The sequence below is a fragment of the Mastigoproctus giganteus genome, chromosome 9 (assembly GCF_048544385.1).
Source record: "Mastigoproctus giganteus isolate SK-2022 chromosome 9, ASM4854438v1, whole genome shotgun sequence".
NCBI classification, from domain to species: Eukaryota; Metazoa; Arthropoda; class Arachnida; order Uropygi; family Thelyphonidae; genus Mastigoproctus; species Mastigoproctus giganteus.
In genome coordinates this window covers 159,110,751-159,137,799 of record NC_143583.1, presented here as the reverse complement: position 1 = coordinate 159,137,799, position 27,049 = coordinate 159,110,751, and the positions used below count along the sequence as shown (strand labels likewise).

The window sequence follows — 27,049 nt, the reverse complement described above, 5'->3', positions numbered from 1 at the left end:
TAATACTTTGGATGTAGTCTGTGACCTCAATTGTCTGCACTTTTATAGAAAATGTAAAGAAAAATGTTCTGAATGAAACCTGAAGAACAATAACTGTTTTTATACATATTTTTCCAAGAACGCCTGTGTTTGAAGTGGCTTTTCTCTGTTCCGTATTTACCATTTCCTAATAACTACCCCTCGACGTGGGCACCTGTACGTGGTGAGGGGACCTCCCAGTGACGCTGCTGGACTTCCAGACTAGCATCACTGGGATCTAACGCCCATACCTTGGTTCCAGGGTTACATCTTTGGAATCCGGCGTGTGCAGCCGTGCGCCGCGACCCGTGGAAGCGGAAAGGGGGATCCTGGTGGTTGAGGGGCCCAGCCTTAATACACCACTTTGGCCCCTGCTTCGACGAGACGGGTGGTCCCGGACCGGCCCGACTGGGATCAATCGGCGGGTGGTATTACACTGCTAGGGTCAACTGCGTTCCAATAAGTCTCCCTCCCTTTGGTCCTGGGACGGGATAAAGACCTATTGGAAACGTGGGTATGGTGTTCTAAGCGAACTCGGCGTCCCATTCGTGTACGCAGTACCTGCTAGTTCACGAGTGGGCGCCCCCTCGTAGGGCTCCGTGGTGGGTGAGGTACTTAGGCATCAGACACTTTTTCTTTACTCTTATGAGTAATTTAAATTCTATTTCTTCTGGGGCCCCAACAAGGCCCCTACCTAACCGAGACGAAACCACAGAAAATACTTGTGCAAAAAGAGCCAGAACTGAGGATACACCACCATCTGTCACACCGCTTTTCCTCATTCTCCATTCCACCGGAGAGCAGGCACTCGGGAAAATGTCACCCTTTTTCATCCAGAAAGGATTAGAAGGGTTGACAGGATCCCCAAAATCTGTCAAAAGGCTACGTTCTGGAGACATTTTAGTTGAGGCTGCAAGCCAAAAACATGCACAGCAACTACTGAAAGCCACATCTTTAGGGGGATTACCGATCATCGTTACTCCCCATAAAACCTTGAATTTCTCACGCGGTGTCATATCAGAGTGGGATCTTCTTCATGTTTCTGAAGAAGAGATCTGCTCTGAACTTAAAGAGCAAGGAGTGACGGCTGTCAAAAGAATATCGATGCGGAAGGATGGGAATCTCGTCCCTACCCGAGTTCTCATCGTAACGTTTAACACCCCACGGCCTCCAAGTTCCATAAAAGCAGGCTATTTAAACTGCCCAGTGAGGGTTTATATCCCCAACCCACTGAGGTGCTTTAAATGCCAAAAGTATGGCCACTCTCAAACAGCTTGTCGTGGCAACCCCGCCTGTGCTCGCTGTGGTGCTAAAGACCATGAGAGCAAGGAATGTTTAGCTTCTAAGCCAAGTTGTACAAACTGCCAAGGGGAACACCCTGCATACTCTCGAGCATGCCAGCGGTGGAAAGAGGAGAAGGAAATTCAGAAACTAAAAACAGAGCTAAACATCTCCTATCAGGAGGCCAGAAGACGCATCCAACCTATAAATAGCGCCAAGCCCTCATATGCCCAGAAAGCTTCTGGGAAAAGTACCATTGGTACTCAGACTGATATGAGTATTCCACCAAGGGAGTCTTTTACCCCCATTGCGCGCTATTTATTAAGTTCCGAAAAGCCCACCCAAAAATCACAGTCAGCCGCCACTGCTATATCCGTACCTCCTACTGCTCCACCACTTCCAAAACAGAGTACTAAAGAAACCAAGAAGAAAGGGGAGCAGACATCTACAATTCAAGAGACAATGGATGTCGAAAATAAGGAGGTACAGGACGACCCTGTCCTGGAACTCTTTGCGAAAGACGAAGAAGAAATGGATACAGGCCAACGTCCAGTCTTTCCAAAGAGAGATAAACCCAGGACTGAGAAAATGAAGCCCTCAGCCCTTCGGAAGCCACCAGACGGACCCAGTAAATCAAAATAATGGGTACATTTAAATTTCTCCAATGGAATTGCCGTGGATTTCGTAGAAATAGAGATGACATCAAGGCCCTCCTGAGTAAGCATGAACCAACTTGCTTTTGCTTACAGGAGACATATTTAACGGCAAATGAAGATCCTTACTTACGTAACTGCTCAGTTATTCGCAGAGACAGAGCTGGGGATGGACCTGCCCACGGAGGAGTTTCTATCCTTGTGGGTAACCACACCCCCTTTCAAGCTGTGATTCTTACCACTAATCTAGAGGCTGTAGCAGTTCGTCTTACAGTAGGGTTCCTACTAACTGTTTGCTCCATTTATTTGCCACCTGGGAACGACACCGCCCAGGCAGACCTTGATGATCTCATTAAGCAACTGCCACCCCCTTTCCTACTATTAGGGGATTTTAATGGACATAATCCGCTGTGGGGTAGTTCTGACATCAACAGAAGGGGTCGGATTATCGAGCGATTGCTTGAAAACAATGATCTGGCCCTTCTAAATGTGGGATCTAACACCTTTTTCCACACGGCTACCCGTACATTTACTGCTATTGATCTTTCCATCTGCTCCTCTTCCCTCCTGCCTCTGAGTACTTGGGAGGTTGAAGATAACCTTTATGGTAGTGATCACTTCCCCGTGTTATCCACCATTTCAAATGGGAGACAATGTCACCAGTCGAGGATACCACGTTGGAAGATCGATCATGCCGACTGGAATGCCTTTCGTCATCTGGCAACGTTTAATACCACCATAGTCAGCCAGGAGCCAATTAATGAGGCAGTAAAAAACGTCACAGAAAGTATAGTCCAGGCAGCAGCAGTTGCAATTCCCAGGACATCGTCCCGTTTTCCACGTTTTCCAAAACCATGGTGGAATGGAGAATGCACAGCGGCTAGGAAGGCTCAAAACAAAGCATGGGGATTTTTCCGCCGTTACCCCACCACAGATAATTTAATAGCCTTTAAACGTGCACGTGCCAAAGCACGGTACATTAGACGTCAGAGCCAAAAGGAATCTTGGATCAAATTTACATCTTCCCTTACAAGGGCCGCCAATCCCAAAGCCATCTGGGACAAAGTTCGGAAAATGAAGGGCAAATACAACTCACACCCTTCATCGATCCTGGAACATAATGGATGTACAATTGCAGATCTAACTGCAATTGCAAATACTCTAGGGGAGACATTTGCTAAAGTGTCTTCAGAAACAGCTTACCCCCCAGAGTTCCTCGCACACAAGCAGAGAGCAGAAAAACATCACCTAAAGCTGTTCTCTAACAATCGCGAGGAATACAATCAGCCCTTTACACAGTGGGAGCTGAAAGCAGCACTCTTACTCTCCAAGGCGAGTGCTGTTGGGCCAGACGACATCCATTATGAGATGATTAAACATCTTTCATCGGAATCCATGGATCGTTTGCTCTGTCTCTATAATAGAATCTATATTGAAGAGACATTTCCGGACTCGTGGCATGTGGCAACTATCCTTCCCTTTCCGAAACCAGGAAAGGATCCAAAAACACCAAACAATTACCGTCCTATTGCTCTGACGAGCTGCTTGTGCAAGATTCTGGAAAGAATGGTCAATGCTCGTCTCTTGTGGTATTTAGAAGCTAATGACCTCCTTTCCAGGATACAGTGTGGCTTCCGAAGGAATCGGTCAACACTTGACCATTTAATCCGCTTGGAAACATCTATACGTGATGCTTTCCTAAAACGTGAGCACCAGGTGTCAGTTTTCTTTGATATGGAAAAAGCGTATGACACGGCTTGGAGATATGGAATTTTAAAAGATATATATAACTTTGGTCTTAGAGGACACATTGCCCTCTTTATCAAAAACTTCCTTACAGACCGGTCTTTCCAAGTTCGTGTGGGATCCACCCTCTCCCGACCATTCTGCCAAGACGAGGGAGTTCCACAGGGATCAGTTTTAAGCGTTACGCTTTTTGCAATCAAAGTTAACTCTATAACCGAACAACTTCCTCCTACCGTAAACGGTGCCCTCTTTGTAGATGACTTTAGCATCTTTTTGCAGTCATGCAATATGAGGGTCATCGAAAGACAATTGCAGCATGCCATAGACCACGTCAACTCTTGGGCAGTGACTAATGGTTTTAGGTTCTCGCCACAGAAGACCGTTTGCGTACACTTTTGTCGCAAACGGAACCTTCACCCTGAACCAGAACTTAAACTCGGACAAGACATCATTCCAGTAGCACCTGAGACAAAATTCTTAGGGCTCATTTTCGACAAGAAGTTGACATTTTTACCTTACATTCGTCAACTTCGGACAAGGTGCACAAGAGGGCTGAATCTCCTACGCTCTATTTCCTCCAATAAATGGGGAGCAGACCGCTCCACTTTGCTCAGCCTCTATCGTGCACTTGTCCGATCTAAACTAGACTATGGGTCCCAAGTGTACACATCGGCTAGAAACAGCGTACTTAGATGGCTGGACCCAGTCCACCACCAAGCCATCCGAATTGCTACTGGAGCATTTAGAACATCCCCTGTCCAGAGTTTATATGTTGAAGCATCTGAACCACCACTGTCATTGCGACAAAAGCAATTGTCTTTAAAATATACTGTTAAATTAAAATCCCTGCCAGACAACCCTACGTGGACGTCCGTTTTCAAGCCACAATGGGAAAACTTATATAACACTCGTCAGACTGCCAATCGGCCTTTTGGTATCCGTGTCCAAGATCTGCTCAGAGAGCTCGACATCACGGTAGACAATGTTGCCCAATCACCAAGGCAATCACTTCCACCCTGGCATGCTCGCATTCCATCATGCGACTTCTCCCTTAAAAATTGGGGAAAGTCCACAACTCCATCTTCTGTCTACCACCAACTCTACGCTGCCCACCGGACCGAATATTCCGACTTCTTGCCTATCTTCACTGATGGCTCGAAGTCGGAGTTGTCTGTTGGATGTGCTGCTATCTTTCCAGGTCTTTCTATATCTGGAAAGATTCCCCAACAATGCAGCATATATACAGCTGAGTTGTATGCTATAGAGTTAGCCTTGGACCACATTAAAACCCATAGGTACCAAAAGTGTATGGTGTACACTGATTCTCTAAGTACACTGCAGGCTTTATCGGGTATGAGGTATAATCCTCATCCATTTGTGACCCGGATTCAGCAGACGTTGCATTCCTTGTTTGAGTGTTCATTTGACATCCGTTTCTGCTGGATTCCAAGCCACATTGGGATAGTGGGAAATGAACTGGCAGATGCTGCGGCCAGGTCACCCGAACCCCAAAACAGTTATTGCCTGTTAGTCCCCTATACAGACTACAGGCAGTTAATACACGATAAATTACTGTCCCAATGGCAACAATCCTGGCATGAGCAAGTCACAAACAAGCTCTATCAGATAAAGCCTGTAATCGGACATTGGCAGTCTAGTCTGCGCAGGAATCGCAGAGAGGAAGTTGTATTAGCTCGGCTCCGCATAGGACACAGTCATCTTACACATGCTTTTTTGCTGAGGGCAGATGACTGTCCTATGTGTGAGAATTGTGACACCTATTTAAGTATACGCCACATTTTAACCGAGTGTCCACGTTTTAGACACGAACGTGATTTTTATTTTACCGCTTTTAGTCCTCTGGCTGAGCCTTATACACTCAGTCAGATTTTATCCGACAATGACAATGTGTCTGCTGTTTTTAACTTTTTAAAATCAGTAAACCTTTTTAATCGAATTTAAAATTCATTTAGCATCCCTTTGTTCATATGTTTTGTACTGTTACTCCTTTTATATCTCGACATGGTGGCCTAACTACTTAGGTCACTGAATATTTTCACTTTTTATATATGACCGGTATTTGGCGCATTATAGCCTCAGTTGCTGATGCGCCAATAAACCCCAAACCAAACCAAACCAAACCAAACCTAATAACTTATCTCTTACGTAATGACTATGCTGAAGTACTTTTTCGTTAACGTTATTGATATAGGTATTTGGATTTATTAAACACAGTTTAAGTTTTGTTCTGTAGATGCCATTCATTGGCACTAGGGAATTTTGCAGTCCTCCAAGTCGGGACAACCCCAACGTTCCAGAGCATGCAAAAACAAAATTAGTAGAGATTTTGGCCCAACAATTTTTATTTCATAGAGTTGCCCTCTCTCTCTCTCATCTACTAGCTCATATCGTTCATATTTAAAAAACTTTCGAGTAACTGTAGTTACAAAGAAGAAAAAGCATTCCGAGGATATTTAAAAATATGAGAGGAAAAATTTGACTGGATTCATCCAGTACATACATGCATAAAGCAAGTTTCAAAAATTGTTTCAAGGAGATGTAATGGAAAATCTGTTTGGCCAGCATTATTTGGCTGCTGTACATAAAGAAAAACAGGAACGACTGTAATGAAAATAAATGAAAATTACAAACTTATATTGCGTTAGAAGTATTACAGAGGAAAACGCCGTCATGGAAAATGAACGGTCATTATATATGAATTGTCTGAAATTATTTTGAAACAGAATGGATTGTGGGAATTACCAGCCAGTTTTCCCTTATTGACATGCCTGAAGATGTAGTAGTAGTAGTGGCATGTGATGCAAGAAAGCAAGTGTATGAGCTTATGCTGCATCAGCCAAAAAGAAAATCACACCATTCCTTCCAAATTCCTATCCAGTTCCTCCTTAAATTTATTCAACCTATCAACCACAACGATAGATGGAAGTTTGTTCCAGCAATTAACCACCCACTTGCTAAGGCAAATTTCCGCACATCTATTCTACATCTGTCTTTCCTCAATTTCAATTTATGCCCCCTTAGGTTCGTAATCTGAACAAGTGGAAGGATCCCATCAGAATTCAGTGTGCTCAACCCATTCAAGGCCTTATATACCTCAATCAGATCACTGCGCAGGTGCCTAGTCTCCAGCCACTGCAATTTGCAGAACTTAAGCCTCTCTTGGTAAGAGGATCCCTTCAATCCCCTCACCAATCTTGTTGCCCTTCTCTGTATACTTTCAAGCAAATCGACATCCTTCCTAAAATGAGGCCTCCAGACCTGTACGCAGTACTCAAGGCATGGCCTGACCATTGCCGAGGGACAATCACCTCCTTTTCCCTGCTAGCAAAATTCCTATATATCATTGACAAAACCCCATGATGCCCTGGCAGTCTGTCTGCATTGCTCAGAAAACTTCATATCTGACTGCACAATTACTCCCAGGTCTTTTTCATTTTCTACCACCTTAAGTGTAGTACCACACAGTTGGTACGTTTCTCTGGGGTTACTTCTACCCATATGTAGTACTTTGCATTTGTCAAGGTTAAACTTCAGTTGCCACTTCTTAGCCCATCTGCCCAAATTATCTAGATCCTGTTGCAGTAGCACACTGCCATTACTGTCATTAACAACCCTGCCAACCTTTGTATCATATGCAAACTTCGACATTAAGCCTGATATACCTTCATCAATATCATTGATAAATATACAAAACAACAGTGGACCTAACACCGAACCCTGTGGGACTCGACTAATAACATTAGTCCAAGAAGAGCAGCACCCATTGATTACCACCCTCTGTCTCCTCCCACTTAACCATCCTTTTATCCATTGTAGCAACTTACCCTTAATACCATTCTGCTCCAATTTGTACAATAGTCTTCCATGCGCAACAGTGTCAAAAGATTTCCTGAAATCCAAATATATGATATCAAAATTGTTTTTTTCATCCATTTCCTTTGTAACCACATCATAATATCTTATCAAATTTGTCAGACAAGACTCTTGTTCCATAGTCAGGAGTGTTAAAAATCCCTCGGTTCGTTTAAAAATACTTCAAGGCGGGATGAGATGAACTTTTGTTGGCTTTTTTTCCATCATGGTGGTCGGGTTAGTGGTTTCATACTGTTTTTTATCTCCACGTAGGTGGATTTTCCATCCCGCAAAGGATACTCACAACAGAGTACACGTAATTTACAGTTACTGTAAATTGATTCCTCACCACCTTAGCTACTTCGGGGCTTATTCTGAACAAACGGGTCCAATTAATCAGGGAGAGAGAGAGAGAGATAGATAATTTCCTACTACGCGCAATCTATCGCCTTAACTTTTTTATATTATGAACGACACACAGTTGACATTTTCTTCGTTTATAAATTAATTCATCACCAGCTCGATTCCTCAGTCTTGTCTAAAATTTCGTTGTACCTCCAATGAATGCTCGTCGTACCGAAACTTTTGCTGCTCTTTCAATCAGCGAAATTAATTACTCTTACTACGATCCTTTTAATTCGTTACAGGACTGATTAATTATGTAGACGTCGATATTTCTGTTCTTTCGCCAATTCGAAATTACTATAACAACTACTCTTTTTTGAAAACTCGTTAACGTTTTAAACTTCTATTTTGTTACGTTTACGTCTGAATGATTAACGAACAATTGGTACGCCAATTTGTTTTCTCTCCTTACAGTGTGCACTACGTAGGCTTTTATTAAATAAATAAAGACCCTGCACGGCGCAACTGAAATCTAAAGAAAACCACCATTTTTTTCTTGAGCGCTTTGTTAAAAAAAACCCGTAAATCTGTTCCTGTTGTGGGATTCCCATCGTGACTGTTATATATATATCCGAATTCACTGGGATTTAACTTATATTTGGCTATTTATATCACACTGTTTTATATCACAAAATTACATCTAGGTATTGTAGTCGCATTCTGAATATAATTTTAATACCGCTGTTGTTATTCTGCCGATATATTTAATTCCAGTTCAACAGAATATTGCAGCAGTTATGCCACAGATTCCAGAATATTGAATGAATAAGTAGTACTGTACGCAGTTTTTGCGATACTTGTCGTTTATCACGTTGGTTTCGTTTCAGGTTGTTTATCAGACTGTTTCAAGCTATGCTAATTATATTAAATCCACTTGGCCTTTTTGCTGATTGTCACATTACAGTCCAGAGAACTCATGGGGGCATGTGTTGCAACAAACAAAAAAACGAAATGTGTGCATTTGTCATGGGCACGTTAGCTCTGCTATATATTGCAGTGTAGCGCTCCTAACTTAATCGGAGTAAAAATATTTGGCTATTTAATGAAGAGTCAAAGCATGAAATGTACACGTGATGAATTGTACAGGGTGCCTTTTTTTGTTCATCGAATAGTTTCAATTGATTTTGGAGATAAACAATCGTCACAGTATTATTGGTAATCATTACGTACCTTGTAATTTTTTTATTTAAAGTGATTGTACACATACGAAATGCAGTCCTCAAAGTTTGGTATGTTTTCTCGAAGTTGAAAATGACATTCCGCAGTCAGATTTCAAAGTTTCTATAGTTTGTCTATAGTCAAATAAGTTTGTCAATCTACAGACGTGGCCGAATTAAACCCTCCACCATGAACATCAGGAAAATCATCAGTTTCAGATTATTCTGCTTTCTGGAACCAGATTTCGGTGTTATCACTACATGAATCACGAAAAAAGGGTATGAAGTCATTCTGGGAGAAAAAATCATCGAGATGAACTTCACGGGAATATTGCGAGTGGCACACCATATTATAACTTGTAGGGAATTGAAGAGATTGTCATCAACGATACCAGAATTTCCCGAAGCTCAATTACAAACATTTTGTCTTTTTACATAGTCATCTGAATGAAAATATGACCTCTATCAGAAAATTTAAACAATATTACGTTTAAAATGTGTGGCCCACCCTCAAGAACGTTGGAAATCTCGTTGTAGAACACTAAAGTCGAATAATGACATTCCGTGTTTCCCGATTTCGCATCATAAGGTTGAGAACTTTATCCTATAAAGATATGCTGATAAGTCTGAACAGTATTTTTTTCCTCGAGCCGTTATAGTTCATATTATGTTTTTATAGAGACGTTTCAAAACTTTTCTTGGCAATCCTCAGTAATGCTTCTTTCACTACAAGCGTGCCAGCAGATGGGTGCCCAGCACGTCCTTTGCTTCCTCGATCAGAGCAACCCGTTTCTTGGCCCATTATGTAAATCAAACTCTGTACAGAATTTTCAATTTTATAGTAAACTTTCACAACGAAACATTTTGTCTTGGTTGCTTTGTTATCAGTACCAACCACCTTCTGCAGATGGCTGATAACAAAACAGTAAAATCGAGAATGTAATCCAATTTGAAAATATGGCTGAAATTTGGAACCTCATATGAAACTTGTACCTTTTAGATCGTGTGTTTTGGCTTTGTTATTAAATAATAACATAATTTGAATTTGTATTATACTCACTTTTCTAAACTAATAGTTGAAGTTTTAAAATAAGACGTAGGAAAGCCAACATGTAAAATACTTTATAAAAAAACTCTCCTCCTGGAACGCAGCCAAACCTGACTTTCGATGTCTTCCTTTCTTAGATAAGCTGTTGTTTTGATGTACCTTTTACAGTTTTTATAAATTAATAAATCTGCGAATAAATTACACTTTTGTGTGTTTATAAATTTTATAACCGTGGTGAATAATCAACATAATTTAAGGGCAGAACATGATCGCTTCAGTTTAGGTTTAATGTAAGATCTCGTATGTTTTCAAATTTTGTATCTTTGTAAGAACTTTATTTGCGTATTTTAACAATTCATGAATAGAAGTCTTCCTTTTATGTTAGAGCAGGGTTGTAGATTCGAATTTCCTTTGGTCGGTTTGCCGACTATAGAGAGAGAGAGAGAGAGAGAGAGATTAGAATCTACATTAACTAGCCATAAAGACCATTTCTCCTGTGCCGAATTTCACTAGGCTGCCTCAAGCTATGCTAATTACAGTATATTAAATCAACTTGCAGCTTCCCGTCCAGATTTTCTAAAATATGATGTCGTAAATGCTTTTTCCTTCAAAGCAGTGAGATGAATTGTCTTTAAAATGGTGTTTTTGACAACTGCGTTGTCATTCATTATAGAAAGCATTTCGTACAGACTTAGGCGTCACTGTAGTTGACAGGTCAGAAATAATTCACGTTCTTTATGATTTGTCGTGAGAAGGTGTTTTGGTACTTGAGACTTCAGACAGAGAGCTTTTCTGTAGCTGTACTCGATGTTCTTGGGCAAGTTATGTTGGTGGCAGTTTATCCAGAATAAAATTAACGGCCATATAAATAAAGATTTAACAGATATACGATTACAAATTTCGAGAACAGTCATAACATCGTGGAAGGAAAATGCACGTTTAGTTTGTTCCCTTGAACAAACGCTTATCTTTTGAGGTCGGCGGATGATTCTGTGTCCTTTTGAAGGAGGACATTGGATTCTTAGGAGAAACCAGTTTTTATAAATTCGCTTTCAATAGGTGAGCAGTGTACCTATTCTGTATACAAGAAACAGTTAAGCATAACCACAACGGTATTATTAGTATCGCCAGAAATTCTAGCGATGAAACACTGACCTAACTATTGTTCTGATTATGGGATTAAGGGCAGCTGATTATAATGTTGTAGACTATGATTATATTTTTAGTTATCTCGGAGGACGGGGGGGAGTGAAGGCTTTCGAACATTCAGCTTCAGCAGTGGCTTCGCCAAAGATGTATTCTTTTTCAGCTTTAGATGATGAAATATTTGGGCAAGGTACCTTCAAAAATTCTCGTAGCAATATCATATTTCGCCTCTTTCTCTTTTGTGGGCCTTCGGAAGCTGACCGTATGCTGCCAGTTGATTACCAATATTGAAGTGTGGTCATTTGGGCAACTGTTCAATTACAGGCCCCTTTTCAATTATCCAAAAATTTTAAAAATACGATTCAAATGATAATAGCATTACAATTTCACCTTTTAAAGATTAATATTACTTGTGTACCAAGTGCCGCATTTTCTCCATGAAAGATCACCGTGATGGTCTGGATATAGAAAGAGCAGTATGGGGCGGTGCTGGAAATCCTCTTCAGACACGTATTGAATCCTAAACCTTCGTGATTAGAGCTTTCTGTAGTTGTTGGTAGTTAACGGTATTCGCAGTGATGCACAATCGACCAGCGAGATCCTTCTACAGAAGGCAACTTTGGGGAAGCCAACTTTGGAAGTAAAGGACAAGAAAGGCAACATCCCAAAATAGAAAATGTCAAGGGGTTTACAGAGAAGAATTAAACAAAATATGGTACACAGTAAGAATGTCATTGATTACTATTAAAAACATTCAAGACTGGCTTAGTTTACAGATCGGAATGAATGAATTCTAGAGGCAACTAGAGCCAATGGAACCCCCTTCGCCTCACTACAGTAAACAGATTCTTTTCTATTGTAAATTGCTCCAAAACAACAAATTCAAAGGTAGTCATTGAGAATCCCACATGGAATTATTTTATATTTAAATATTTGCGAAGTTTTAAGTTTATTTCGTACCGAATGGTGAAAACAATCCGCATTGTTTTCTGTAAACTCCGTTATTTTTCTAATTTAAACGAACTAAGAGCAATTTATTTATATTTTTTCATTCTGATACAATGTATATTTCTTACTTTTTCTTGGGATGCTCCAAAAGTAGGCTATTGTGTGAAAACGTAGGCTATCAGACTTGTCTAATGAAATATTAGAGGCTTGGATTCGTTAGGCTAGGTAGGAGTTTACTTTTTCCCTTCTGGCTATCTGTGATTTTGTATTATAAAACATTAGAGTTAATATCAGTAACTTTTTTTTCCCATTTGACACTCTTTGGGGACATTAGATTTTGCTTCAGTTCGGGGTAGAAGTACAACAAAGGGTGGGAAGGAGCAAGCGCCGATCCAGAGTTATCACGTTACTTATTATTTTCTGTATTGTTCTGAATCCTCTCTTACACCTCTTTCTATTTTTTTCTTCTCGAGAGAAAATAAAACTTCTATAAAAAAGCCCTTACTGTAGAGCGCATCCCATCATTTCTGCGATAACAGCATCTCCAGTATCTTTCGTTTTCTGTAGACAATATTCTCTCTTGCGAGTCTGTGAAGCAGTTCTTAATGATGCGGCGTATCAAGGCTCACCTCAATCTCTTCTTTCTCTTTTACTGAAGGCCATTGCGTTTGCTTTAAACTCCATTCATTCTTAGATTGTCCAATGCCAGGGAAGTTAAAACGCTCGGCAGCGCAAGCTTTTAGACTGTCAAAAATATCAAATATTTGACGTTAAAAAAGGATGCAGAACATTTCCCGCCTGCTCGCTCTATCTGTTCCGGTGTACTGTTTCTCATCAAACCATGGACGCTCGCGCTCTCTTTCTCTCTTTAAGGGCCCTTAAATTATATCTTGGTAATGTAAGGTCTGGTTTCATACACTACACTCTTCTTCCCCTCCCTCCTGTTCCCCTTATTCCAGGGCTTGCAAAACTAAAGAGAGGGAGGGAGGGAAGGAAAACTATCTTTTAATTTTGTGAAATGTTTTAAATTAAAGTATTAATAGTAAAAATGCTTCTTTGCGCTCAGTTAAATGTTGTAATAATTAAATAATAGCATCCGTTTTACCGAAAGCTTTTATTAATTTTTCCAGTGCGATGAAGCGAAACACAGCGTTCGAGGTTGGAGAATTAAAAGTGAACGCGCATTTTTAATCATTTAGATTTTGCAAATCGATATGAGAATCAATTAGAGCATTGGATTCCATTCAGGAGGAAGTAAACTTTGAGATAGAGAGAAGGGGGAGGAAATGAAACGAGGTTGAAAAATGTATTTGTAATAACTTGTATCCTTTCTAGTTTGCGAGGTATAATTTCCTGGCAGCTCCGTACTTGGCACGATGCCATTTATCGCCGTGATGTCCGATCTGTTGTTTAACACGAGCACTGACATATTCTCCAACTAATAATTTTGTACTGATGAATATTAAAGAACGCAATTAACTGAGGCGTCGCGAGTTTGCTGGTTTGATGTTTGAAAACGCTTCGAAACCAATTAAAATCGTACAGAATACAAGGGTGGTTCAGATATGAATGAAACCTTTTTTATAAAATTTTATTGGCACCAAGTTTCTCTCTCTCTCTCACATACACAGTTATTTCTCGCGATATTCTCTTCCACTTTATGTAAACTCTTCTGTCGTATTTTTACTAACTGTCTTTTCGAAGAAGCTTCGAGGTTTGCTGTTGTCCCACAAGAATACTGTAATCGCAGCATTGCTTCGATTACTTCCTTTGAACTTCTTTAGTAATCGGAGTAAATGACCTTCCAGTGATCTTTATTCGAGAGTGAAAAAGACATTTTATTCATCTGTAGATTTGCGGCCTTCTGGATTAAAATTAATATTCCAACTGACAGCAAATAATAATTACTTATCTTACGTATTTATTTCATGTTGTCTCTAAGTGCAAAAGGAAATCGACATCTTAATAAGGTGTAAACTTCAGACGTTGGACAAATACTGCAGAGGAAAGTGTAGCGATGACCTCAAATTATATCAACCACAATTAAGTTGCATCAAGTTTCTTTCACGTGATTTGAAGTGGAAAAAGCCTCGTTAAATATTTTTAATTATGATATGAAATTCGCTCATTCGGCTGTTTGGAGAAAGACAACAGTGATACAAGTTGAATTACGTTACTGACCACGCACAGCCACGAGCTGGAGGTGTTCCAACTGCTTTTGATATATTCGCGTCAGAAGTCCATCTGCCCCAAAATTTTCTACAGTGACAGTCAAACCATGATGGTGGGCTACATTTGTGTGTGTGGGGAGCAGTTAACGCCACGCACCCATCGACATCAAAAGGACCATTTTACTACTGTGTGAATAGGGGCGCTGTCTTTCCCCGTCAATCGCTGAAATTCAGATATGCTTTCCATCGGGACAGAAGGATTTTTATGGGTTTTTTCCCACAGTCGCCGAGTTGGTCTTTCTGGAGGATTACACTTTTTTTCGGATTTTCATCCCTCTAAATAAATCGGCCATAGAATACAAAATTTACAGACACAGTATTGCTGTCTAATGGCTTCGGTTGCCTCGGCCCAAAACTCCAAACAACTCTCTGTATTCATATACTCCAAACAAACTCTACGCAAATCAGATTTGATTAAGTAATCGATAAATCTTCAGTACAAAACATCCTACGTGTTCAGCTATTAAAATAATCTTATACAGTGAGCAGTGTTCTCTTGGACGACAGTTTGCAACTGTCTGTTAGAAGAACATGATAAACTTTTATTTGATTGAAAATAAAAGCAGAAATAGTTATTTTTTTTTCAGTTATCATACCACAGGAATCAAATATTGCCACGGACAAATATCAGTGCACAAAAGGTTAATTTTCTAAAGGGAATTGGAATCATTTTGTTTTCCTGCAGTACAATATATTTTGCTAAAGCTTACAAGTCAAAAATAAAATAATGTAAATAATTATTGACAATGTTTGTTTTACTTGGTGTCAAAACTGCCTTGTGATATCTGGCTGCTATTATCTGTCATATAATTGATCTAAATGGCGTTCCATAAAAGACCTGCATGACCTACGAGATGGGATATTCCTTCATTAAAATTTCAATAAAACTTTCTGTTTAATTAATGGGTTTCAGAGAGAAACAGGAACACATGAAAAGATGTATGAATTCACTGGATTCCTGATGGAGAAATAGGCATTTCTGTGGCATTCTTTTGTAGAGACTTATACCCCCCCTCACAATATTATGAAAGGTATTGGATTATTACGGAAAATGGAGGGCAATTAGCTGCCTTATCGACTATGCCGATAATTTTAGAACTCCAAAGGACTGGTCATATTGTTCAGATTCTAAAGTATCGCCCACGAGTTTCGGTAACGTACAGGAGCCGTGGTCAATGTGCATACTGCGCCAAAATATTGCATCAGTGGGATTTCAGAAAGGTCTTTTTCACTAACCTTTTGGAGGAATGAAAAAGGCTTCTGAAGTGAAGTTGTCTTGGCGCATTATGGCCTTAGCTGCCAATGCGCCATTAAAAACCAAACCAAACCAAACCAAATCTGAAGTGAAGAATCTTGGTATAAGCTCTTTTCATCAGATGTCCAATTTGGATGTGCCTTCAAAGCTGGAAATTCCTGGAAATCTGATGGTTTCGATGATTTTTATTTTGTGGTATGATGTTGGGCCTATGGTTTTTCTGTCTTGAGACCTTGCAGAAGACACGAGTGTGCGACACATCAATGATGCTGATCTTAAAACACTTGTGTAATTTCATGGCGAAAGACTTTAGTGTCTCTGAGTCATTAACTGATCCTCCACAATAAAACCTTTGTGGAACAATTTGGAATAACTTTAGAGGAATTGCCCACAGGACTTGGTTGATTAAAAAATGTTCCTTTTCAGAAGTTAGGAACTGTTTCCGTTAGCACTTTCGTTTTCAGGAGCAATTCTGTAATATCGTAAACTGGTGTAAATTATTCCACAATGACTGCGTGTGATATTTTATTGCCCCACACCATTTAAAATCTGATTTGTAAACCTCAGTTTTGTTTAGATATCCCAGTAATTTTGGTAACACCGTATTCAAATTATGTGATACACTTATCAGTATTTTCTTTTTACCATCTAGCGCATACTTGACATCATCTTGGCGTCATACTTTTAGCATTGGGCGCTTTTCTTGACAGTAAAGCAAACGCTTTTGTTATCAAATGTTAAAGTGCAGCCGGGGGTGTTCATCGGTTAGAGGTGGCACAATTTAACGAGACATACGAGTGTTCCTTGGGCGGTGCTAACAAGGTGAGATCTCTCCTGCGGGAATTTGATGGGGGTGCGGTCTAAACCAGGCATGAAATGAACCGTTAACATCGAATGGATTAAACTCAACCGCATTGGACAGACATGGGTGGCGCCAGTGCACGCGCTCACACCCCAGGCAGCTTCGATCTTTCGGGGAAAGATTGTCGATACGTTCCGTTATTGCGATGTACAATTAACCAACTCTGGTTACAACATTTGTTAACCAACTCTCCACAATTCGTAAAATACGAATGTTTTAAAATTTAGTTTTGATGCCAACACATGCAGTTGCTAACGATATTATTTGATAACCAAATATCAGCGTTTCTCTTTAAAAATATCTCGAATATTATACACAATTAACTTTTAGCAGTAGCTAAATTAATAAAATGCTTGCTGCCTCAATCCAGTCGTTTAAAGTATTTTATAGAAAGAGGTTTTACCAGACCAATTTCTAATATTACTGCAAAACTGACCATGTGTTTCTGTAGTGGTTACCCACTTACGTTTAGATGCATAAAAATGGCAGATCTGGTCCAAACAGCAATGCACAGAATGAATTATCTTTTTGAATACTTGAAAATTAACAAACCATTATTGTTTTGTATCTCCTACGGTTACTTATGCATGAAAATAAATGGAAGTTAATGTATAAATAATCAATAAAAATGCGCAGATTTCATGCAGCCATTAATAAATACTTTCAGAAACTTACATTTCCAGCATCCAAAGTAATTATATCAGTTATTGTGTGTTCCCTCCAGGATATAACGCTGACGTCGGTGGTGAAAGAGGAGCAGGGTTCATTTCCAGCCACTTCTTTGGCGCCAGTGACCACAAGATGTGCTTCCAGCACGGGAACTAAAGGCTGGGGTTCACAGACCGAAATAATGACCTTAAGAAAGAGTAGTAGAAGACTGCAGACGAATCCTTTAGCGTTGCAAGAGAACGCAGGCATTTCCGGGCGACTAGAGTCAAGTCATGTATCACGTTGATCCTGGGAAAAATACCGATTTTCAGTCTTCTAACCTTTTTTCACTTTGCTTTTTATCTTGCAAGACACTTTCCCGAGGTTCGAGATCTTCGGCGAAGTCCGAGGGCAAAAATGGCCGAATTAGCTGAGCGTATTTCTAGTTTTTGTGTTCTTTGTGGGTCGTGTGACTGAAAGAAGCTCATTCCATCACCTCGTTTTACAGCGATGACATTATTCCTTCGGTATTGGCAGCACTGATGCTTGGCGGGTTCCTCAGAAGAACGTGATCATCAAGGCGACTGCTTATCTATATTTAGAAGGCGACATAAGAAAATAAAAAGTCTTTCTTGTTGCATGAAAATCGCTCACTATCCCGACGTTAGCTTAGATTATTACATTCGCCATTGTACGCATGCCTTTACGTGCGGAGGTTGCTGCTTCTCCGCCCTTCGAGGATGCGCCGCACGGATGCGCAACTTCCAGGGGATATTGAGTACGGGAGGCAGCAGGGATCGATGGTTGAGTCCGTTTTTCAGCGTGCCAACGAGAGGCACAGCGGGGATATGGAGAGAAGAGGGAAAAATAGCGGGCCAACATCTGTTTCACGGACGAGCTTAGTGTGTTCCTAATGCCCGTCTAGGCGTCGCGCGGTGGGTAGGGTTGTTGAACGCTAAGCTTCCTTTCAAACTGTCAAAAAAGTGCTATCTAGTTTTTAGAAAACAGTGGCCTTAGTGCTCAGGTTCGCCGCTAGGAGGAAGGAAAGGATGACGCGAGGACGTCTACTCGATAGATCTCTGGTAAAAGCAAGTCCTCCCGGAACAGTTGGGCTTTAAATTATAATTTAGCTCACTTTTCAGCTTTTTCAAGTTAGTTTCAGACTGAACTTTCCAGAGAATAATGGTCTTTTATTCTATTTTATTTTAATACTATTTTAATATTTCTTTTCCCATCAGACAAAAAAAATGATTCCTGCAGATTAACCATTTGTGTACTGTATTTTATTATTTTTAAACTTAACCTCAGAGTAAAGCGGATTAGTTTAGAATAAGCAAGGACAGCTAGGACCATGAAGCGTCAATATATGTGTATAGTGTTCTTATGCTCAAGTTTCGTCTTTTGAGTGATCAAAAGCGTTGAGTGTCTAGGAGAAAAATACCGTGCAGCGCTCACTCGAGAACTGCGAATTCCGCCAGGGGGTGTGAATCAGCCCATAAGTATCTCCCCTTGAGATTAGTATCGAACGTGGCCCTTTACACAGGGTATATAGAAAAATAGCAGTCGCAGTCATTGTGTCAGAATGCATTCATTTTAATCATTCTTAATGATTAGATGTTGTTTAGGATCACGAAAAGATGTAATTTTTACTACCATAAAATACACTTCCCGCTCCTACTCTCTGCAGTGTAGCTGGCAGAGTTTACAGTGAAATAAATTAGAGAAAGCTAGCGCACTCCATCGAGATCTTGAGTGTTTCAAGGTATAAATAATAGATACAAAGTATTTGGTATAAGCAGGAAGTATATAAGTATCAATATGTGGAGTATAATGAAATGTAAAGTTTAAAGCAAACAAATTACATGTAAAGGAAGATAAAGTACGTTGCAAGGATCTTCCTGAAATGAAATGAAAAAGTCAAAAGTCTATTGCCTTCAATTGAAATAGGTCATAATCGACTGAAACAAGTTAAGCGATGCATTACATTTCAGGCGCGTTCGACTTTTTAATTTGAATTTTCATTTTCTAGGATGAATAGATGTGAAAATTAAATCATTAACTCGTTGCCAGTTAATTGCTAATTAACTGGCAACTAATTAGCATTGCACATACTTCGACTCAACTTTTCGTAACGTACCTATTTCCTTCTGGATTTTAATAAATTGAAATACAATACACATTTCATGCTCTGATTTAGTAAAATAAACAAATAGCAACGTGCAGTCAACACTTTCGTAATCTACTTTACTTATTTCTTTCTGGACTTTAATAACGCTTGAAAAATTACAATATGCAAATGGTAAAATAATTCAAGATTTATATATATTTAGTAAACTTTTATTAAAAAAAAAGCAACGACTTTTAAACGCGAATCGAGAACATTTGGTTTCTGCGCATCGGCCATATTATCCATTCATTTCTCCAATCAGCTCCCAGCAAAAAATATAATACCCAGTGTTTCAGATGTTTAAAACTACGGTATGCAGTACAATGCAATTAAATAATGACTGATACAATAAATATAAGAAATAAAACACATTGATTAAGTAATGATATCGAACAGAATAATTAAACCCAAAGCACTGTTATCAGATCGGATTAAAAGACAGAAGTTAGTCGGTTAATGAATCATAAACCGGCTCACACAAAAGTTTATATTGAACGAAACCTTCGTACTAAGAGTCATTTCAGTTGTTCTGAGCTGTGTAAGTCGATTATGTTTGAGCATTATCCACTTCAGTATGCAGGATTCAAATGCAGTCTCTCTCTCTTGGTGGTGGAGACGGAAGACACCCGAATCTCCACAGCATAGGGGCAACTGCCTGAATAAATTACTACGGCAGTGTACTCGCTCGATGTGCAGATACCGTGAACGCGCAGAGGTGTTTGACAGTCTGGCGCAGACTACAACAGATCGTGGCCAGATGAAACTCTGATGTGGTGATGAAAACTTAAGGAGCACGCTTTGATTAATCTGTCCTTACTAGGGGGATAAGACCCTTAAACGCGAGAGTTGGATAGGTTTGAGTGAGCACATCAGCTGCACATATTTGACTGGGTCGATGGGTAGCCCAAATTGGACAATCAATTAAACTGCTGTTTTTTTTTCTTTTATTTCAGACATATTATACACAACACTTACCGATTCACTGTGGAGAAAAAAGAAAAATTAAAATAGAATCATTCATTTAATAATACGAGAATAAACAGAAATTCAAATATAAGGTTGAATAGAGAATGAGAGTAACAGGAATTTTACAGCTGAAATATCGTTTAGAAAATATTTACAAGAAAACGTGACAAACAAAAGAAGTTTTCATATATTGCTTTTATAGTGAGCCAAAAGAGATTGGAGCAGCTAAAATAACCACGTGGTTCACAGTCATTTGGACAATGTCCTGGTGGCATGAAGGCTGTGAGCTTGCTGCATTCATTGTGGTTTATTGGTGCATCCAACTTGAGCTCCTTAATTGCCTTGTTCCAGCTGCTGGAATGGGAGTGGGGAAGAAGTAGGGCCTGCTGTACAACTTGCTGTTAAAATCGTATTTATTTTACGCCCACTTTGCGTTACAGAAGTTAGTAATCGATTACAATTCGAAATACAAAATAAAACGAGTTCAAACACAGAATAATTGGAGTTGCTCGAAATATTTCCTTATATATTTCTTTGAGAATAGTAATATTATCGGATCAGTTTGGAGAATTTTATTGTTTTTTGAAGAAACTAGTAAAGGATTACATCGGTCACTGAATATTGTGTTCTTACAGTTAAAACTTCTTATCATTTTTGTTGTATACTGACGTTTCTGAAATGGTCACTTGAAAAACCCTGAGAAGGTGGTAAGACATCATTAGTAATCAATCTTCATTCTGTTTCTTATTCATGGATTTTATTCCCCACTGTTTCTTCGTGTAAAAGAACATTTAGCAAATAAAATATTTGCCAAAAAAAAAACAAAAAAATTTGCTGTCTGACTTAGTCACTTCCATTGTGCATTGAAGTGCAGTTTTCGAATCTGATCGGTTAAGAACAAGTGCGAATAAACAGATGTTTCAAAAAAAATATGTATGCAGAGACTTTAAACGCCTGTTTCCCAAATTCCAATATCTAAAGCACGAAGGAAAAATAGTTCCTCGAGTTTACGCTTTTTTCTAAATAGCGAGCAGTAGCGGACGATCCCTTAACTTTAAATCTTCACTTGCCTCGAATTTCTGGTACGCGTATGTTCTTGGCAATTAACCCGATTTCTTTTCTTCTCTGCCATTTCAGTCACAGTCACTGTCCAAGTCTTGCTGGTGTGATTCGGTAAACGACTGTTAATATCATGGAGGATTCGCACAAAGCACCTCTTGTTTTCATTATGACAGTCCGCATGTAACAACTGGACTCCCAGTGGACGAATTTTCATGAAATTTTATATTTAGCTCTTTTTAGAAAGGTTTCTCCAGCCATTCCGAATTTCATTTAAATCGGAAAGACAGAAATGTGATTGTTATTCCTTTTTTGATATACATATTATTGAGGCTGTCCATATACTGTAGGAGTGTAGCTAAAACACTACTTAATTGTTTGTTGCTATGCACCGATTGAATGAATGGCCAATATGGTGGATTCGCAGAAATTAATTGTTCTCGGTTCGCACGTGTTTATGAGGAGCTCATTTTTTGTTATGAGTTTACTAAATACATGAAATATTACTATTTGCTTATGTTAATCACAGTAGAAGCATGAAATATGTGCTGTGTTTCAACTGCTACAAAAATCCAGGAGGAAAGTTCAGCGAACATTATGTTGAGGTGTGCAATGAAGCGAAAACAATTACTTTTATAAAATTAATCAACTAATAGTTAACTAGCAAGAAGTTAATTAGTTACTTTTCCTTTCTGTTAATCGTAGAAAAGTGAAAATTCGATTAAAAGATTGTCTTAATCATTGCAATTTGCAGCAACCTTGGCCCCTTGTGGAGCTGTGTATCTTTGCTCCTAATGAACTATTGTCGTCGTAATGAGTAGCAATTTTCATTATTTTTAAAGTGCGCGATTTTAGTTTATAATTTTGATGATAAATTTTAATCCTTTTGCATTTCCCACGGAGATGCATCTTAGCAATGATTGTATCATATTGGCGGGTGAACCCTTTTGGGGATGCTTTCTTATTTATTGAGAACGCCCAGAAAATTCCCTCTGCGAATAATGTCTTAATAAAAGTGCAAATGGGAATACAGTAGCGCATAATTTTATTAGCTTCCACGATTCAACCTCAGCGGTAACGTTGCAATGCACGTACGAAGATTAATTAAGCTTATTTATTGTCACTTCGTCTCTGCTTCCACTGCATAATTTTGCACATTGAAGCGTTCATTTTAGGTACTTGGAAGGGTTACGAGCAACTGATGAGCATAGCTTAACTTATAAAAGGCTGATGCGAATATGGATGACTGTATATCCTTCGTACTATTTAATCTTAATATAAAATTGAGCGGAAGTATAAATTAAACGAATTATTTATTAGAAATATCAAAGGATATAGGTGATGCAGTCCTCATGAAACGTGATTGATGTCTCCTCTTTTGGATGTTGATGTTTTAAAGGAGTGTTGTGAAATTTCGACGCAGTTTACAGAACTGCTATGGGGATTCAGTTGTAGTGGATACTTTTCTATGAGCTTTATCCCACATACGAGCAAGATATATGAGCAAAAATTGGCTATTAAGATATGAAGGATCTATTCTGGAGTATACGATGTGTGAGGATTGCCTTTATAACTGCTCTAAGTTTCGTGTATTTTTTCCTCGTGGGTAACATAGTTATAATCACTATCCGTTAAAAGTATAAGGAAAAGGCTTGGTTTTATCGGCTTTCTTTTTTACAACGTAGTCGACCTCGGGCGAGGAGTTATCTCATGGTTTTATCTCATGGAAATTCAAATTAGACACAACACACTGATATCACGTACCCTAGTTGCTTTTTCGCTTAACATACGCCACCTCTATACGTATTCCATAATTAGGTTATCCGTTTGAGGAATGAAAAACAAAGTTTCTCAAAAAAAATCGTGCGCTCGACTAATTCAGCCACGTTGTTGGAAAAAGAGGGCATTAAAATTCCTCTTTCCTATGGGAAGTATTTCTCAGCTTCGGCCGGTAACGGGAATCGAACCCAGACCTTCTCAACACAGAGAGGGGACCAGAAGTCCACGTTTACACCGCACAAAGCCTTACCCCACTTTGTCATTGATATGAAGCGTCAGCCATATCAGTTCGTAGGCTACGAAAAAAGGTAATAAAGTTATTCTTTAAAATAAAAAAGCTAAGCTGTAAACTTCAGAAATGAGGATTACTTTTCAACTAAAAATTTTGAAATGTCTTCGATGAACACCGAATATGCCAATCTTGTTAAATAGACACCACGCTGTAATTGACAAGATTCCTCCTCTCGTTATTTACATTTTGTGGATTTTGTAAAGCCCTAAGCGAGTTTTCTGTTTGTTTGCATAACCGTCTATCTGAAAATGAGCTGCTTCAGAAAATTCAGTGACTTAAAATATTGTTCTCATTCTTAAGGTCTGAAAGATCAATGGTAAACAGTAAACGCCCATTTCTTCCAATGTCACTTTAAAGTAGAGCTCAGTGTACAGTTCTAGGGAAACGCTAGAGAGAGAGAGAGAGAGAGAGAGAGAGAGAGAGAGTGGCTGAGTTTTCTCATTGCGTTTTAGCTGATATGCGGCCATGGAAGATTTGGTCAATTTTTACGAGGCGTCCTTCCCTGATGTTTATTGAGCTTTCTCCTCTGTTGTGGGCGTGAGCATGGATAGACACCCAACATGACTTTTTCATCTGTTTCTTTAGATTGCGCAGTTAAATGATGAATGATGTCTTCAGCTGACGTAGCGAATCTGCTGTCGTCCACCAGCTTCATTACAACAGTTTCATCGTTGTAATGACCAGAATTTACACTCGTAATGTTACTTACCGATAGTCTATCTGCTTTAGGCCGCCACGATGAAGGAAACTAAAATGGTGCGATTAGAAAAAAATAATAAAATAAAAAATATATGGATATACTTGTATATTGCGCTTGAAAAATTGTAGAGAATTTGCACCATAGCGTGTTGGTACGAACAGAAGCCATTAGTTTATCGTAAGACATATCTGGTAGTGGTATCTGTGCAGATAGAGAGCCTTTTAGTAGCCATTAAATGCATGGTGGCGTACATGCGTATAATGATTGATAATGAGAGCACTCGCTGGTATCGTTATGGTCTTTCTTACTTTCTTCTGAAAAACGAGAACTCTCGGTTTGGGCGACAAAGACGACCTGATTATCTATAAACTGACGACATATACACTTTCAACAAACTCAGTTTATCATCAAACAAAATTGCTGATAAAGAACTTTGTTTAAAATACAGAACAGCTGCCTTTTTCGAAGCACGAGATTCTTTGCTTTGCCTAATTTTCTTTATTTCTTTCATCTGTGAATTTTGTTCGAAAATTTCGAACTGATGCTTTAAGAGCGACTTTAAATTTCGCTTTGGCGCTCGTCCACTGAAAACTAACATTTGAGCACAGGATGAATGGACGGACGAAGTTAGGCAAGGTTTGGGAAGATTCCCCCCCCCGTAACCTCCCGTAATTGCTTTACCATATAAGTGGGGCCAGTTAGGTCCCTTGATTGTTTTCATGTATGTGAATTGGGGTGTTCGTGGAATAAAACTAAGCTTTCCGGGAGGGGGAAAGCTATGCTTCCTCCCCTTCGATCATTGAAGAGGAACAGAACCTCCCGCTCTGGTCTGGAACTGATCAGCGATTACAGCCGTTGTGCTAACCGCATCGTATTTCGTTACTAAACTTTTTGATATTTACATATAATCCAACAGGTGAACAAAAAATCTTTCTAAAGGCCCAAATATAAAATTTCGCGGAAATCCATCCATTGGGAGTCGAGTTATTACATGAGGACGGACATGGTGAAGACAATCCGCCCTTCGTGTGTATGTGCTAAGAATAATAAGCCTTTATTATTTTTAACCTTTATTATTATATCAGTTTCATTTGAGGAGTTTTTTTTCCATTTTTATTTGCAATCTGATTCACGTATACAATCTTATTCACGTATTACGTGCTTGATTGAACAAATTCAATCAAGAGCAGGAAATTGGTTTGAGAAAATCTTGCTCTCGAATTATTTTTTTTAAATATGTGTTTAATTTTTAAAAATTATTTTGAAATGAAAGCGTAGAAGCTTAAGACTTATTTTTATGTTGGAACTGATGTTAACGTTTAAAAATATATTTCTGCACTGTATGCTTAACAGATATTCCACGTGATATTTCTGTGTGCATTTATATGCTTATGGAAACCTACTAGCCATTGCAATGATATTTTAATCCTCTTTATTTCCTCTTACATCCGCTAATAAAGGTATATCGAGACGTGCTCTATTTTAAATATTATTGATTGACCTTATTTCAGTGGTATCATGAAGGACACATGCGTCTGTTGGTGTAACTTTTAGAGTTGACTTTTAGTGAATATATTGATTTGTTTCTCCCAGATCTCTCAGTCTGCATTCCTTTGTGCTTCTTAATTGGGCTCTTATAAACGACTCACTGAGTGTCACGGATTTTAATATTCCATAATAAGTTGTTGTCTATTCCTAATATGATCGTATTGCTACAGAGTTGTGTGTGTCATTGCTGTAGCGCTCTCTCTTTGACTGAAATACCCAGTAAACAAACTGCTGTTGGTGACATTGTTTTTCCGAACTGAACTGCAGCAACAGTTTTGAGAATTATTCTATTCCAGTCCCTTAATTCACCTTATAACTGATGTTGTTAAATTAAAAATAAAATTATATGCGACATTAATCCTAAAATACTTAAGCCTTGTTTTATTTAATAAATATGGTATTAGAACAGATGGCCAGGAAGCCCTTTTCTGTTTTCCTTTAGTCTTAGTATGTTTACATTTCACTAGTGGACAGAGTTCGAAGACTTATATCTCATACGCACGCACTTGCTGATTCACATAATGCTCTCAGGCTTGTGAAGCTCAGTGATATGCTAAGATATCCATCTCGGTGCCCGTATTCCTGGATCTTATAGATATTGAAGTTGGGGGAGTGTCCAGAAAGCTGTTACTCGTGAAGCAACATCCGAAGTTGTGGATATTTTGAGCGCTGGTTTGTGGACATCTTCAAACATAACCTTTAGAGCGTCTCCCTTTACAGTTCAAATATTTACCCTTTCGACAGCCTCACGGCGCCGCTCTCTGGGTTTAGCAGACACGGTACCAGTTGAACGGGTTTGTTTGTAGGACAGATATCTGTTGCCGTCACCCAGTGTTTGCCTCACCTTCACTCGCTTCCAGCTGCGATCGATCACTTATGTGTGGAGAAAATTGTGATGTTCGCCACAGCTGACAGTTCAGGACCATCCTTCATCCCCCGCTAATCTCTTTATCAATCGCCCTCTTTCCCCCCTGCTGTTTTTCTCCTCAGGTCCAGAGAGGTAAACCAAAGTTGTGCTCCTAAATGCGATGGTAAACTTATGCATATACTGCGTCAACAAAAGTTACAGCGACGAGATGTGGCCACCAAACTAAGCATAGATAATCTGCTGTCTGATCCACAAAGTTATTTTTTTCTTGCTGAAATACAGAATTTGGTGAATAATGTGACGGCAAAAATTGTGTAATTATTAATTTATGTTTTAGAGATGGGGTGACCGATATTTATTGACCAGCCAAGGAGCGGATGTCTGAGTGCATTGAAGAAA

At 39.2% G+C, this 27,049-nt stretch overlaps 1 protein-coding gene across 3 annotated transcripts in view; it reads right to left on the bottom strand.

The window, feature by feature from the left end:
• LOC150080842 (uncharacterized) overlaps positions 1-27,049 on the bottom strand; it is a 259,475-nt gene that overhangs the window by 70,486 nt on the left and 161,940 nt on the right. Inside the window, exon 1 of one of the 3 annotated variants that reach the window (XM_090381007.1) lies at positions 17,299-18,006. The exons of the other annotated variants lie outside the window; for them this stretch is intronic. Coding sequence (XP_090237133.1) covers positions 17,299-17,541 — 243 coding nt within the window. The 5' untranslated portion in view covers positions 17,542-18,006. Of the gene's footprint in view, positions 1-17,298; positions 18,007-27,049 lie in introns of those variants that run through there. 3 annotated transcript variants of the gene reach the window in all.